The 15,674-nt window shown below is 41.8% G+C and overlaps 1 protein-coding gene across 3 annotated transcripts in view; it reads left to right on the top strand.

The window, feature by feature from the left end:
• The window catches only part of asic1b (acid-sensing (proton-gated) ion channel 1b), a 203,086-nt gene extending 187,921 nt beyond the window's left edge, over positions 1-15,165 (top strand). For all 3 annotated transcript variants that reach the window (XM_034205737.1, XM_034205735.1, XM_034205736.1), the window contains 7 exons: positions 1,472-1,622; positions 2,547-2,603; positions 3,071-3,224; positions 12,839-12,930; positions 13,249-13,328; positions 13,909-14,010; positions 14,667-15,165. In XM_034205737.1, the coding sequence (XP_034061628.1) occupies positions 1,472-1,622; positions 2,547-2,603; positions 3,071-3,224; positions 12,839-12,930; positions 13,249-13,328; positions 13,909-14,010; positions 14,667-14,762 (732 nt within the window). In that variant the 3' untranslated portion in view covers positions 14,763-15,165. The remainder of the gene's footprint in view (positions 1-1,471; positions 1,623-2,546; positions 2,604-3,070; positions 3,225-12,838; positions 12,931-13,248; positions 13,329-13,908; positions 14,011-14,666) is intronic.
• Positions 15,166-15,674: the final 509 nt, after the last annotated feature.

The following is a 15,674-nucleotide window of genomic DNA, read 5'->3' as shown; positions in this document are numbered from 1 at the left end:
GTAAAAATATGCAGAGCAATGATTATAGTCTCCTGATTGGATTTTAGTCAGAGCTTCAGGTTGTGTGTGGTAGTGTGTGTGTGTGTGTGTGTGTGTGTGTGTGTGTGTGTGTGTGTGTGTGTGTGTGTGTGTGTGTGTGTGGTGTGTGTGTGTGTGTGTGTGTGTGTGTGTGTGTGTGTGTGTGTGTGTGTGTGTGTGTGTGTGTGTGTGTGTGTGTGTGTGTGTGTACACTGTATGTGCATGTTGAACATTGCCCTGGGTTATTAGTAACCAGATCCAGAGTGCGACACACCTGGTTGCCTCTTGCACTCAAGTACAAATCTTAAAAAGCTTCGTCCCTAAATCATAACATTGGCCATTCATTTATTGCTGTGTGAGCAATCAGTGATGCACTGATGAGAAGGAAACACACTTTGTATAGCTTGCTCCCTTAATGCATATTAATGCATCAAAGTTTGTCCTTTCTTTAAAGCAGCTTTATTTAAATTAATATTCCTCATATTTACATATGATATGTATGTTTCAAAGAGCACTCTGTTTAAGTGACTTCACTTTACTTTCTCTACATGAATAATCTGGTGCAACCTCAAGTATACAGTAAGCAACAATCATTGGGGCTTATTTTGAAATAGTGGGTCTTTGTTTAAATTTGTCCTACTTTATAAGTCCCATTTTTTGTTGTTGTTCATACTTTATACAGTAATTGGTCCTGACCAATTGTCCGCATGCGACGAATAGGGAATGTGAAGAGGTTGGCTCATACAGTATGTGCAGTTCAATGCAAGGTTGCATACTTTTAAGAATGTGCTTAAAGAAGCTGAGCAATGCCGAGTAAGAATACAAAAGTAAAATAAATGTAAACAATTGTTTATTAGAAAACAAACAAAAAGGGTAAAAATGAAAAGATCTGTTATTAATATTTGTTTGTATGATTTTGCTGTGTATATAGCAATTTCAGTACACGTTACTGTGCATGGCACTTACAAGGTTTCACAGAATACAATGTGGTAAACAAGGTCAAAAGCTCACTGTCACTTTGTGTGACTGACGGATATGTCTGCTGTCCACATAAATTGTACATTTGTGGATCAAAACAAAGGAGACATGGCTCCACAGGTCCTGCGGCGAAGCTGTTAAGAGTGTAAACTTCACAGCTCTAATACTCTGATGATACAATTCAGATCCTGCATGGAGAGTGGGCTGTACAAATAAAGCACAGAGGCACACCGGGAATAGAAGAAACGTAGGAGAGAACCGCCCACCATAAGCCACTATACACATGTATCCACCGTGGAGTAAAAGCAATCCTTTTCAGAGCCTAATACAACAAAACTGCGTATTGGCTTGTAAATATAGGTATTGAGGGAAAGAAAAGGGTCAAATAACTGCATTAACAGGGCACAGGAGATGTTCTTGAACAGACAATAAGCTCTATAGCTAAATTGGTTCTGCACTGTCGCTTCTCTCTCAGCTGACGTACCTGCCTCCACCTTGGGGGGACTGCAAGGCCTCGGCGATGGACTCAGACTTCTTCAACACTTACAGCATCACAGCCTGCCGGATCGACTGCGAGACACGATACCTGGTGGAGAACTGCAACTGCAGGATGGTCCACATGCCTGGTAGGAACCACAGGGGCATGTCACTGCTCGACATACATGCTATCTACATTAGCTTATAAAGATGAAGATGTTAAAGTGTCTCTTTGTAGTGCTTTTATTTGAATTTGGCGTGGCAAAAACAATTCTTATGGAACAAAGAGCTTTTTGCCAGTGACTGCATTCATACTTTCACAATCCACTGGATTGGAAAACTCAAGTGTTTCCCTTCGAATTTGTGCAGTGATTACAGTTGGCATATGTAGTCTACCTCCTAAATGTAATCACAGGGTGGCATCTGAGCTGGCAAATTGAAAATGAGTTTGGCACAGAGGAAACATTGGCCTCTGTTAACCCGCACTCACCTGTCCAATAACTGTTAATGTGTCTCTATTCAATCACGGTCAGTGTTTGCATATCCAGGGAGACCCAGACAATCTGTCTGGGAAATAATCAGGATTAGCTGCTTCCCTAAAGTGATTGTGCAGTTGATTTATGTGAGTCTACAAACAACTCCCCAGCTAAATTCCTCCGCTCCTATCCATCTATGCTATCTTCCTGTCATTAGACTGATTTTTCACGACTTTAAAGCAAAATGCAGTGAATAATTGTAGCTGGGAAATAATTTCCTCTACATGTAGGACACAGCTTTTTCCTTTGTCGAGAGAGAGGGGTGGCTCAACTGCTACTGGGGAGAAAGATGGAGAGGGTGACAGAGACAAGGGTGACACGGACTGAAAGTAGTGACGAGAGGCGGAAAGTACAAAAGTTAATTAAATCAATTACGAGATGGGATCAGATTTGGGAAGAATATCCAGGCATGATAAGCTTGGTGATGACACACTGAGACAACATTAATTATCAGTTAACATCTTGTCACCCTTTGTGGTTCTTGGTTTGTAACCCTCTTCTCCTTTTGTTCACACTGAGAATATTATGTGTCCTTAGGAGATGCCCCGTACTGCACCCCGGAGCAGTACAAGGACTGTGCAGATCCTGCCTTGGGTAAGGAGATAACCCAGCATGCTGTGTGTGTGTGTGTGAGTGTGCATATTCGCTGTTCAATGTGTATAGCCAACTATTCAAAGCCCCTTATTCATGCTGATAACAGATAAAAGTGTTCCTTTAGCCTGAAGGTAGCTCGAATAGTAAACCTCAGGCCAGGCACTGAGCCGTGCCTTTTCACACTCCCCTGTCTCTTTATCAGCTGATACCTCTCAGGCCTTTCATGACTGTTGCTTGTTTTCAAATCTCTCACTCTTTCAATAAACCATCTTTTATATTTCTCATAAAGGCCTCTAGGGTGTCTCCTAGCGGCGTCATTTCAAAAGTTTTCTTTGACGCCTTTCACTCTGCTGGCTTTGTGTTTGTCATCCTGAGGTGATGATAAATCTGTCTGTCTCTGTGTCTTCTCTCTCTCCATTTATCTGTCCTCTATCTACCCCTGAATTCCTAAATAATCTATTTTTCAGACTTTCTTGTCGAAAGAGACAATGACTACTGTGTGTGCGAGACGCCGTGCAACATGACGCGCTTCGGTAAAGAGATGTCCTTTGTCAAGATACCCAGCAAAGCATCAGCAAAGTACCTCGCCAAGAAATTCAACAAGACAGAGCAGTACATATCGTAAGTCACATTCTTTTGTCTTATCCAATTATCCACAACTTTTACTGATATATTTTCTTTGAAAAGTTTAACTGATGAGCACAAGATATCTACTTCACTATTAAGGCCATTCTCAGGTTATGTGGGTGTTGGATGTGTCAGGTTTTCACATCACACTTCTTAAATTGGATACTGTGTTAATCAATCTGGACCCTTTTTCCCCATGTCTTTGTTTCAAAGTGCTTTATGGAGTCAACCGTGTTTTCTTTTATAGGTCCTGTATTGAGCGAGAGCACTGCAGCCACTAAACTGTTTTTGATGTAATGCTTCAGGCACCAATTGCACACCGTTATGGTACATCCACTAAAAAGGAAGTTACACTTTAAGTTGCACATGAGACCACATCATTCTGCACAGAAAGCTTAAGAGGGAGAGAGAAGGAGAGAACTGACGATAAGCAAAACACGCAAACACTGAGTGGAGGGGGGCTTTGGGCGTTGTATTTTCATTTTTTTCTGGGGAATAAATATTGAGAGCATATGATATTATCATGCTATGGCTTTACACATTATAATGTCCAAATGTATGAAATCAATTTAATTGAAAACAAAAACGTACAAAAAAGGTTACTGAAGTCTTATTTTCACATTTTTTTTAGAAGGAACATGTGATGTGGGAACAAAGTTAAAATCAACTTAAACAATTCATATTTGATTTTGCATATATTTCCTTTTTTGCAATATATACAAAACCATACTTAAATAAAATACATCGAATTAACATTATGATCTTGCTATAAGTCATATCCACAGGCTTATTTTCGGTTTTCATTTGTCAGGATTCACCATGTAATACAGAACTGTGGGTGTTTCTTCTATTACAGAAAACAGAAGTTGCATTAAAAAGGTTAGATGTGAGGGCTTCTTCATATTATGGGAAATGCTGCTGCACAGTACTGACACATCTGTAGCTTTTATTCTTATTTGTGATGAACTTGGAGTAGAACCTGATGTGTACCATTGTGTTGGTCAAACCACATCACATCTCAGACAGAGTGTTTTGAGGTTCATTTCCCTTATAGCAGCTTGCTTGAGGCGGCACAACAACTGCTGTAACCAGTTCACTTTCTCAAACCTGGATTGTTTTCCATTGAGTTGAGGAAAAAGAATAAGGATGATTCAGTCTTAGTTTGACTTGATTAAGCTGCCAAGTATGTACTGTTTCTTTGCCAAATGTAATGAAAAGATCAAAAGTAGTTCAAGGGAATGGGGAGAGGGAGAAATCATAGTTAAATCCTTTATCTATCATTCCCGGCGGAGCTGTTGAGGACAAGATAATTACACCATATGTAGTCGGAGTGCGGCAAAAACCTTTCACTTCTCCCTGCTGAAAGTTTTATTTAATCCCCTTCGGATAGATGTGAGTCCTTCCAGTTCATCTTTTGACTGGCAATGTTTCCAAGCAGTGTCAGGCTGATGAGCATTTGCTGGAAGTGTTCTGCTATCTGGGCTGCACAGTGTTTAGTGGTGTGAAACTGAAGTCTGTGACAGTGGACTGTCGTTCTACTGGGAACCACTAAAGCAGGGGGAGAGAGATATTGATATAGACGCAGACACACAGCTTTATTTATTAAATAATACTAATACTACTTGGACGGCAGCAGCAGTGTTATATTTATCCAATCATTCTACTTTGAGTGAAAGATAGAACATATACAGATATGGACTGAATTGAATGAGTGCTCCACTTCCACTGCATTGCACCGTCTTTCTCTCTTTTATTTTCATATATAGAGCCTATATTGCATATATATGCGAGGAAGCATCATTCAAACTGAAGACAGCTCACACAGGTGGGCCTACAAATCAGGAGAACACACACAGGAGTTTCAACAAAAAGCAATACAAAAACACAACTATATCAGTGATTCCCTATCCCAGGGTTTAACTACTTCTGCAGCTGCCATGGAGCAGGCCTTTCTGCAAAGATGTAGAAAAACTGATTAAACAAATTATTATAAAATAAAAACCTCAGTTTTTAAGATTTCCAAATATTGAATAAGATGTAATACCTGAACACTATGTGTTGCAAGCATGAAAACAGGAAGGTAAGTCTAAACAAGTAAGCTACAGTAAAGGTAAGGAATTAAATATATCATTGAAATAGTGAGATACGCAGAAGACCTATTTTGATTAAAGTAAAACATAAACAGTATATATAATCCACTAAAAGTATTGGTTTAAATACAATAGTTAGCTGAAAGTAAAACACAAATATGTTTATATGTATATAATGTTTGATTGGCAGCTGAAGTAATGGATAAACAGTTATAATGGGTAGCTAACATTGGATAAAGAACTGAAATTATACAATAAATTGTAAGTAATTGATTAACAAAAGAAACAGTTAACTAGCATTTGAAAAAATAAATAAACTTAGTGGATAAACTGTAAAATGTTGTTAAGTAATAAATAAACCGCTGCAATAAATATTTAAAAAAAATTGTGAGCATATGTTACAGTAAATGGAAAACAGTTTACTGTGTTTGAAGATATTAATACAAGTTGGTCGCTAAAAGTAATGGATTCAGATTAAACGTCCAAATTCTGCCACTCCAATTAGTACGGCCTAAAAGTATAAACTTGATCAAACCGAACTCATTGTTGCACACTATTCCCTTTTATATTATCAGTGTTTAATAAAGTCAATTTTACATTGTTTTATGCCAACACATTTAACACGTGTGCTATAGTTCTCAAAGATGGAAATGCAGCATTAATAAAGCCTGCATCCTATTTTGAGCTGGCATTCCACCTCTGTTATGATAATTCAACATACATTTGAGCTCATCGGAGGAAGCTATGGGTGTATGTCAAAAAAAGAATGGGAACGAGTGACCAAGATTACAACCCTAGGCGGGATATTAAGTGTATGATGATGGTTTTGTTTTATGTTGAGTATACTAAGGATGCTTTATGTGCTTTTAAAATCGTCTGTGCAGTCAAACTACAGGAGCTGAAAGTACATCTCCCAGCATGAAACAAGCAGATGTGTGCCCATCTACTATGAGAACATCTCCAGCTACATTACCAACTGTAATTTGCATTTCAACTTAGCCCTCGGCTTAGAGCTTCTTCAACTGACAGATCATCACGTGTCTTAACTTAAATTGAAGTAATAAAACAGTAAACGAAATCCTCAAAGTCAAGTTACGTTTTTGATTCAACCCCAGTTATGTGTGTAGTATGTCATTTAGCCCGCGGAGAGGATATTCAGGAATCAAAATAATAGTCTGCTTTGCCTTTGGCCGTAAACTAATTATTTCTCATTCTGCTGAAGTCCTGAATTTCAGATATTAACCCTCTGGAGTCTAAGGGTATTTTCTCGATTTTTAGATGTTTTCTTAAATCACCTTTTAAATGTATTTCTTCTAACATGGCACCCCATGTGTTAAATATCAAAATGTTCAGGACAATCTCTGGTATTGCTATATATGCAAATTACTCACCTTAGAGCACTGTTTGATGAGATAAGTAGCTCAAAAGCTTAAAATTTGACATCCGATTTTCGGAAAATCTTCAAAACTTTTGTGAAAACACAAATTTACTCATGTGATCGAATTGTTTTGGTGTTTTAGATTAGGTTACCAAAGTCTTAGGATCACAAAAGCAGTGAAATATTTGAATTACACTGTATATAAATGTGTTATTCATGTCTAAAATGAAAAAAATTTAATTCGAATTTTGAGTAAAATAGGTGTTTATCACTCTACTTTCACCACAGCAGGGATACATTAGGACATTAGGACTGAATAATGACTTCATATTACATACCAAGGTTCATGTGATGTGTACAAATACAAATTGAGCATTCAACCTTTTTTTTCAACCAACAATTTATTATAAATATGTTTTTTTCAACCAACTATTTATATAAATATAAGAAACTGGAAAATCTAACTATTTACAATATTGAACATCAGAACTTTCAACCAACTATTCATTATAAATGTCAAGACAGTGTCAAGGTCTGTGTCTGTCTTCCAAGACAGTGGGTCTGGCTGCTGTGAAGATTCTACTCCTTATAATCGAAAATATATGATTAATTACGTAAAATTAGAACTCTAGAGGGTTTAACACAGCATGCAATCAAACAGCTGTCATAATTTCCCTTGTTTTCCATAAAGCCCCTGTCACACTGTCTCGAAGTTGACACCCGATGGACACACGATAAAGGAAATGTTCAAATTCGGCTATGATCGTAGCAACATCGGGCCATTCGTGAGGGCATCTAAGCCATCGTATGACCGCCGGTGGAGTTTCTCAGGCTCCGGCAGCAACTTCGTGAGCGGCAACTTCGTAAGGCACTCGTGAGGGCATCTTGTCAAATCGTGTCATCTTCGTGTTATCATCGGTGCATTCACCCTCACTCTGATCGGGGCGAATGCCCGATGGCACCGATGATAACAAGATGCCCTCACGATGGCCTTACGAAGGGCAAAATTGACACACGAATTCAACACGAAAATGAACCTTCGCAAGGTCCTTCGGCAATTTGTTGGCATGCCAAAGATTTTGCCACCGCTCACGAAGTTGCTGCCGGAGCCTGAGAAACTCCACCGGCGGTCATACGATGGCTTAAGATGCCCTCACGAATGGCCCGATGTTGCTACGATCACAGCCGAATTTGAACATTTCCTTTATCGTGTGTCCATCGGGTTTTTTATTGCACAACAAAATCATGTAAATATATTATGTAAATAACCCAATTTGTGTTCTGTGAAACTAAAAAGGATATAATATATTATTTTGAAGGACAGTTGACAGGAAGTTGTTGTTGTTATGGAAACAACATTACGGAGAAAACGTAATATTTTCTACATATAACGACGGATAAAGTAAAGAACAAAGTCTGAAGATATCAGTACAGTATCATAGTACTGTAACATAATTGTTTTTGGTACTTTCATTGCAGTTGTATGTCTTAAATTACATTACATTGCATTTAGCTGACGCTTTTATCCAAAGCGACTTACAATAAGTACATTCGACCAGGAAGACACAACCTTGAAGAAAACAGAATCATATAAGTACATCAGGTTTCATAGAGCCAAACATTTCAAGTGCTACTCAACTGGCTTTAGGTAAGCCAGTCCTTTATTAGTATAAAAGTGCTTCGTTAATAGTTCTAACGCTCGAAGTGGAGTCGAAAGAGATGAGTTTTCAGTTTGCGCCGGAAGATGTGCAAGCTATCTGCCGTCCTGATGTCAATGGGGAGCTCATTCCACCATCTTGGAGCCAGGACAGCAAACCCACGTGTTTTCGCCGATGGGAACTTGGGTCCCCCTCGCAGCGAGGGCGCAACGAGTCGTTTGGCTGATGCAGAGCGTAGTGCACGCGCTGGGGTGTACGGTTTAACCATGTCCTGGATGTAGGAAGGGCCAGATCCATTCGCAGCATGGTAAGCAAGTACCATTGTCTTGAAGTGGATTCTAGCAGTTACCGGAAGCCAGTGAAGGGAGCGGAGGAGCGGAGTGGTGTGGGAGAATTTAGGAAGGTTGAAGACCAGACGAGCCGCTGCATTCTGGATGAGCTGCAGAGGTCGGATGGCACATGCAGGTAGACCAGCCAGGAGGGAGTTGCAGTAGTCTAGGCGTGAGATGACGAGAGCCTGGACCAGAACCTGAGTCGCTTTCTGAGTCAGCTGGGGACGTATCTTCCTGATGTTGTAAAGCGTGTATCTGCAGCAACGGGTTGTAGCAGCGATGTTTGCAGTGAAGGACAGGTTGTTATCTAGGGTCACACCCAGATTCCTTGCAGTCTGAGTCGGGGAAACAACTGAGGTGCCGATGTTGATTGTTAGGTCAAGAGTGGGACAATCTTTTCCCGGGAGGAAGAGCAGCTCAGTCTTGTCAAGGTTGAGCTTGAGGTGGTGAGCAGACATCCACTGATAGATGTCAGCTAGACAAGCAGAGATGCGTGCAACGACCTGGGTCTCTGAGCGGGGAAAGGACAGAATTAATTGGGTGTCGTCAGCGTAGCAGTGGTAAGAAAAACCATGTGGGCTAATGACTGATCCGAGCGAGTTTGTGTACAGGGAGAAGAGGAGGGGACCAAGAACAGAGCCCTGAGGGAGCCCCGTAGTTAATTGACAAGGGTCGGACTCAGACCCTCTCCAAGTCACCCTGTAGGTACGGTCTTTCAGGTATGAGGTGAGGAGGGAAAGTGCAGAGCCTGAAACTCCAAGTTTTTGGAGAGTGCGAAGGAGGATCTGATGATTCACCGTGTTGAATGCAGCAGACAGGTCCAACAGGATGATGACAGAGGAGAGGGATGCAGTTTTTGCAGTGTGCAGTTCCTCCGTGACAGCAATGAGAGCAGTTTCTGTGGAGTGACCTGCCTTGAAACCAGACTGGTGCGGATCCAGAAGGTTGTTCTGATGGAGATAACAGGAGAGTTGTTTAAAGACAGCTCGTTCAAGTGATTTAGACAGGAACGGGAGGAGAGAGACAGGCCTGTAGTTTATAACATCAGACGGGTTGAGAGTGGGTTTCTTTAGGAGAGGGTTTACTCTTGCCTCCTTGAGACTGTTTGGAAAGTGACCAGAAGTTAGAGAAGTGTTGATGAAATGGGTGAGAAACGGTAGAATATCAGGAGCGATAGTCTGAAGGAGGTTTGAAGGGATAGGGTCCAGAGGACAGGTGGTAGGGCGGGCAGAGGTAATGAGGGTAAGAACCTCACTTGGAGAGAGAGGGGAAAAGGAGGTAAGTGTGTTGGTGGAAGGAGGGTCTGGTGACCCAGCGGTGAGTAAAGGTGAGTCAGAAAAAGAAGAGCGAATATCATCAACCTTTTTTTCAAAGTGAGTAACAAAGTCGCTTGACAGAAGTGAGGAGGGGGGAGGAGCTTTTGGAGGGTCCAAGAGGGTGGAGAAGATGGAAAATAGTTTTTTAGGATTGGAATAGGAAGATTGGATCTTATCTTGAAAGAAAGTGCTTTTTGCCTGAGAGATCGAAGCAGAGAAAGAGGAGAGGAGAGCCTGATAGGTTAGGAGGTCGTCACGGTGTTTGGATTTCCACCATTTCCGCTCTGCTGCCCTAAGGACGGTTCTATTAGCACGCAGTGCATCATTTAGCCAGGGAGCAGGAGGGGACTGACGAGCCTGCCGAGATGTGAGAGGACAGAGCGAGTCCAGAGTGGATGAGAGAGTAGAGAGGAGAGTTTCTGCAGCAGAGTTTGGAGGCAGGAGATGGAACGAATCAGAGGAAGGGAGGGCTGAGAGCACCGACGAGGCAAAGCTAGAGGGGGAGAGGGAGCGAAGGTTACGGCGGACAAGTGCAGGATGAGAAGAGATTAGTTTGTTATGTTTGGAAAGGGATAGAGAGAATGAAATGAAGAAGTGATCGGATGTGTGGAGCGGGTTTACAGAGAGGTTAGAAGTAGCGCAGTTCCTTGAGAATATGAGATCAAGGACATTGCCAGCTTTATGAGTTGGTGGGGATGGAGACAGTGAGAAAGCAAAGGCGGTTAACAGAGATGTTAGTTCGTCTATCTTCCCCGTCTGGAGGTTGAAGTCTCCGAGAAGTACAGCGGGAGGGCCAGTTTCAGGGATGAGTGAGAGGAGATTATCTAATTCCTCCAAGAAGTCCCCCAAGGCGCCTGGTGGACGGTAGAGAACAACAATGGTTAACTGTATAGGATGGGTTACTGTGACGGCATGGAATTCAAAGGTGGAAGGAGTGAAGTTAGGTAGCTTGAAGAGGGAAAAGCTCCATTTGGGAGAGAGCAGGAGACCAGTGCCACCTCCTCTGCCAGTTGGTCTGGGTGTATGGGAGAAGGAATATGCAGTGGAGAGAGCTGCTGGGGTGGATGTGTTGGATGGAGTAATCCAGGTCTCAGTGAGAGCAAGGAAATCCAGAGACTGCAGGGAGGCGTAGCCAGAGATGAAGTCAGCCTTAGGAACAGCTGACTGGCAATTCCACAGGCCACCAGAAACTAGATGTTGGATCTCAGTGGAGCACGTGGGATAGACGAGAGCAGGCCGGTTATATCGATTAGGAGATACACGGGGCCAGTGATAATTGCGAGAAGACACATGAACAGGAATAGAGAAAATACACATGATTATAGCATGAGGGGCTAGAAAACTAAAGAAAAGATAAATAAGACACCAGCTCAATCAGAGTAGGATTTGCCTCCCTCGTGACTCCCGCAGGACTCCAATGTCTTTGTCAGTCTTACTCCCGCAGGACTCCAATGTCTTTGTCAGTCTTACTCCCGCAGGACTCCAATGTCTTTGTCAGTCTTCGGCTGTCTGACGCTGAAACTGACGCTCCAGGAAAGAGCTACCCGAAATGGATGCCTGATTGCTCAGTTCTCACAGCTGTAGGGCCACGGCCCTCTAATTAGTTAACTATCTACAGCTGATGGGCGACAATAGACTGGCCGTGCCTATATTAATGCAGGCTTGAGTGCTGAGACCTGTAAAGCAGGTTTCGCCTGAGCAGATCTGAGATTTAAAATCTCTCAAACGCGATTTAGCCGTTTACGCTACAATAACAATTTATACAGAGTCGAATAAATGAAACAGAGAAGTCTAATTAAACAAGAATATAACTTACAGTGGTTGCTGCGTCAATAGGTAATGTCGTCACCGGGTCCAGATGCACACAGTGCAAATGTAATGTAAATGTTGCCTTTGTGTGTGGTTCGGGGCCATCTTCGTGCGAAATTCACAATTCCATATTCGTGTGTCCATCGGGTGTCAATTTCGGGACAGTGTGACAGGGGCTTTATGACCAGACCCACCGTGGGGAAATTAGCTTGTGACTGCAGGTTGTTGGCGCGGGAGGATTATGAGACAATAGGCCCGCTGGGAACAGACTTGCAAAAGACCCCCCTACCTCAGCTACATGGAGCCCGACACCCAGGGGTGTCTTTTTGTTGTAGTTTTGTGTTCTCTTTGCTGCTGTTTTGTGTCCCATTTTAAGTTGGGTTTTTGTAATGATGTTTTGTCTGTGGTTGTTTAGCCCTTGTTGTAATCTGTTTGCGTCTCTTTGCATTTCATATTTATCCTATTGTGGTTACTTTTGTCTTTTTGTATTTGTTTTGCATCTCTTTGAAGTCGTTTTTGCATCTCTTCGTAGTTGTTTTGCATCTCTCTGTAGTCGTTTTGTGTCTCTTTCTGGTCGTTTTGTGCTTCTTTAGGGCTGTTTGTGTCTTTGTAATAGTGTTGCAACTCTGTGTAGTTTTAAGTCTCTGTAGTTGCTGTTTTGTCACTTTGTGATTGTTTAGAACCCTTTCGTAGTTATTGTGCATCTTTTTTTAAGCGCTTTATGTTTCTTTGTGGTCATTTTCTATCCATTGCTGCTTGTTTTTTGTCACTTTGAGAGACATTTTGTAAGTAAACGCCATGGAAACAAAGTTGTGGCCCTAAGCCTGTGCCCTGTCAGCCCGTTCAATAATCCATATATGGTTATTTACTCAACCCAATGCATCTGCTCAGTTATCTGCAGGAAGTGTCAGACTCACCAGTCATGTTCTCCGCCTGCGGACACTCTGATAAAACATGGTGTATGAAACATACACTGAGACATTTAAATGTGTGAACTAAGACTGAGCCTTTCTCTCTGTTTACAGTGATAACCTTCTGGTCCTGGATATCTATTTTGAAGCGCTGAACTACGAAACCATCGAACAAAAGAAAGCCTACGAATTGGCAGGCCTTCTGGGTAAGGAAATGGCTGTCTAGTGTTTACATGGGAGGAGATAATAAACAGTATTCATATACACCTCAGATGATTTTGATGGAAAGTGACAGTAAGGCAACCGCTTGTTATTGTAAAATAGGTGTTCAGGTCCCAGATGACACAGCGCTGTCTCTTTAATCTAGTGTGTCTATTGTGTGATTTCAACATTTTCTTCTTTCCAACATCTGTTTTCTGACACATTTCAGACCTAAACAAATATTAAAAGCACATTTAAAATATGCTTCATGTGAATAAACAGAGATGATGATCCTCCTTAAAATGTCCTATTTCTCTCTCCAGGTGATATCGGAGGTCAGATGGGTCTCTTCATCGGAGCCAGCCTCCTCACTATTCTGGAACTCTTTGACTATCTATATGAGGTAAAATATCTCTTTAAAACACCTCCCGCCATCATCGGAGCCTCTCACCCTCATCCGGTGGTGCAATGTATTGTTTATGGAAATGTGTTCCAGTATTAATGGTATTACTTGCATACAAAATTGAGTTTTGCACACTATTTCACCAAGGACGTGTTTTAACGAGCGTGACGAACACTGTGTCCCTCACAACCCTGCAGCCCATCTCTGTGCAACACACACACACACATTTTAGCAGCAGCAACTCTGAATACATTAACATTTTGGATGTATTATATTTTAGATTAGTTGGGATGTCTCTATCCGTTCTCATTAGAGCAACTCTGTGTTGCTTCCTCCATTACTAGCAATGCAGAAAGATATTTGTGTCCGTCTCCTTTTTAGTTTGTGTGTGTTTGCGTGAGAGAAAAAAGCAGCACCTGCATGTCCAGTTTGGAGGGCGAAACATATTTATAGATGGATAAAATCAATCTCTCTTGAATTTCATTTTGCATGATCCTTCAAACTCCAAAGTGTGTGGGCTTGAACTATAAAAAAAATATTTTTGAACGGGTCAGTAACGGGTGTCCTCTGCTATTTTCAGGTGATCAAATACAAGCTGTGCCGATGCGTGAAGAAGAAACACAAAGGCCGCAACAACAACGACCGGGGAGCTGTGCTGAGCCTGGATGATGTGAAACACAATGTCAGTAGACTGCTGCTAAGTACTTCCACTGTATCAGACTCAATGTCATTTGACAGGGACACACTTGGAGTGAAGGAGGATGATAGGGCAGCCGTGATGGTGGTGGGGAGGAGTCAAGAGAAAGAGATGGAAGAAACCAGGGACTGGGGAGACAGGGAAGGGAGTGAAAGTGTGATTGGGAGAAGAGGGGGAGACAATTGATAGTGGAAAGTGGTGTGCATTTAATCAAAGCTGCTGGACATGACCAGCAGGGACAGGCCAGGATTAGAGCATTGGAAGGTGTGACAGCTCACTTATTGCCAAGTATAAATGAAGTTCACTTTAATTGTAGGTCTGAGATCAGGCAGAGGAAAAAAGGGAAAGATGTGCTCATCTTCTGATCCTCTCCCCTGCCTTACATCTTCATCATTTTTTCTTTAAAGCATTTCTTAGGGGTCTATTCCCTCTCAGCCCCATCTTGTTTCTAATGTCACATTTATCTGAGGGTGTAGTACTTTCTCATATGTGTTTTATCTTCTGTTTTACTCTTGATGTAAGGACTCCCCCTCCCCTCTTGTTTCAATACGTCCCTGCTGATCATTTCTCTTCAGTGTCTTAATCCTCGTTTATCTTACAATCTAATTTTTGCTTTCGCTCTCTGCTAATGTTTCTCCCAGGCTCCTTGCGAGAACCTGCGTACACCATCAACATATCCTGGCAACATGCTACCCCATCACCCGGGCCAAGCTAACTTTGAAGACTTCACTTGCTGAGCAGACCCCGGGGGGAAGCATCCAAGTGCGTGTTATGCAACCAAAGCCAACCATACAAGAAGAACTATCCAGCACGGGGGGAGTGTGAGGAACTGATACAAAGTCTAACAGAGGCACTTTTTACATAGATACGGAGTTAAGCGGACAAATCAAACACGACAAAGAACTGTCACCCAAGGCCGAGCGGAGAGGATATCCCAAAAAGAAAAAATATCTGTCAATTTTCCGGAGAACATTTCATGCAGCACTCTTCTATCTCTTGTGTATCTCTGGAATACTGCCGCAGAGGATGTGGAGGAACCTTGCCAACACGGACCTCTCTATCTCTTTCAAAAGACAACTAAATTAAATGTAAAAATAAACATGTACAGCTATCTCACCATAGACAGCAGATCATAAAAAAGAGCCCCCATGCCTTTATATAACACACGATGGTTTCACACGACACCGGCCTGCTAGTGAGACTCATCCTGCTTACTCCACTTTACATGTAGCAACATAATGTACCTGTTGCAGCGCTCCGTAAAACATCAGCTGGACTCTGTGTAGTTGAGAATGTATTTATGTTCACGATGGGTGTAGTTGGGTGTACAGGGAAGTTTTTCAGGGGGCTTGTGTTAGACATAGAGGTGCATTATCAACCATTTAAAATGTACTGGCGATGATTTCAGGTCTCATCATGTAAATGCATGCTTGTATTTGTCCAATGCATGTTTTTCATTTCATCTATAATTTTTCTTTTTTTTTACATATATATATATAAATGATATAAGTACCAAGTTTGCCTCAATGATATACAGGAAAACGAAGATGATACATCCCATATATATATGTGTGTGTGTGTGTGTGTGTGTGTGTGTGTGTGTGTGTGTGTGTGTGTGTGTGTGTGTGTGTGTGTGTGTGTGTGTGTGT

The sequence above is a fragment of the Gymnodraco acuticeps genome, unplaced genomic scaffold (assembly GCF_902827175.1).
Source record: "Gymnodraco acuticeps unplaced genomic scaffold, fGymAcu1.1, whole genome shotgun sequence".
NCBI lineage: Eukaryota > Metazoa > Chordata > Actinopteri > Perciformes > Bathydraconidae > Gymnodraco > Gymnodraco acuticeps.
This window is presented reverse-complemented; position numbering and strand designations above follow the sequence as displayed.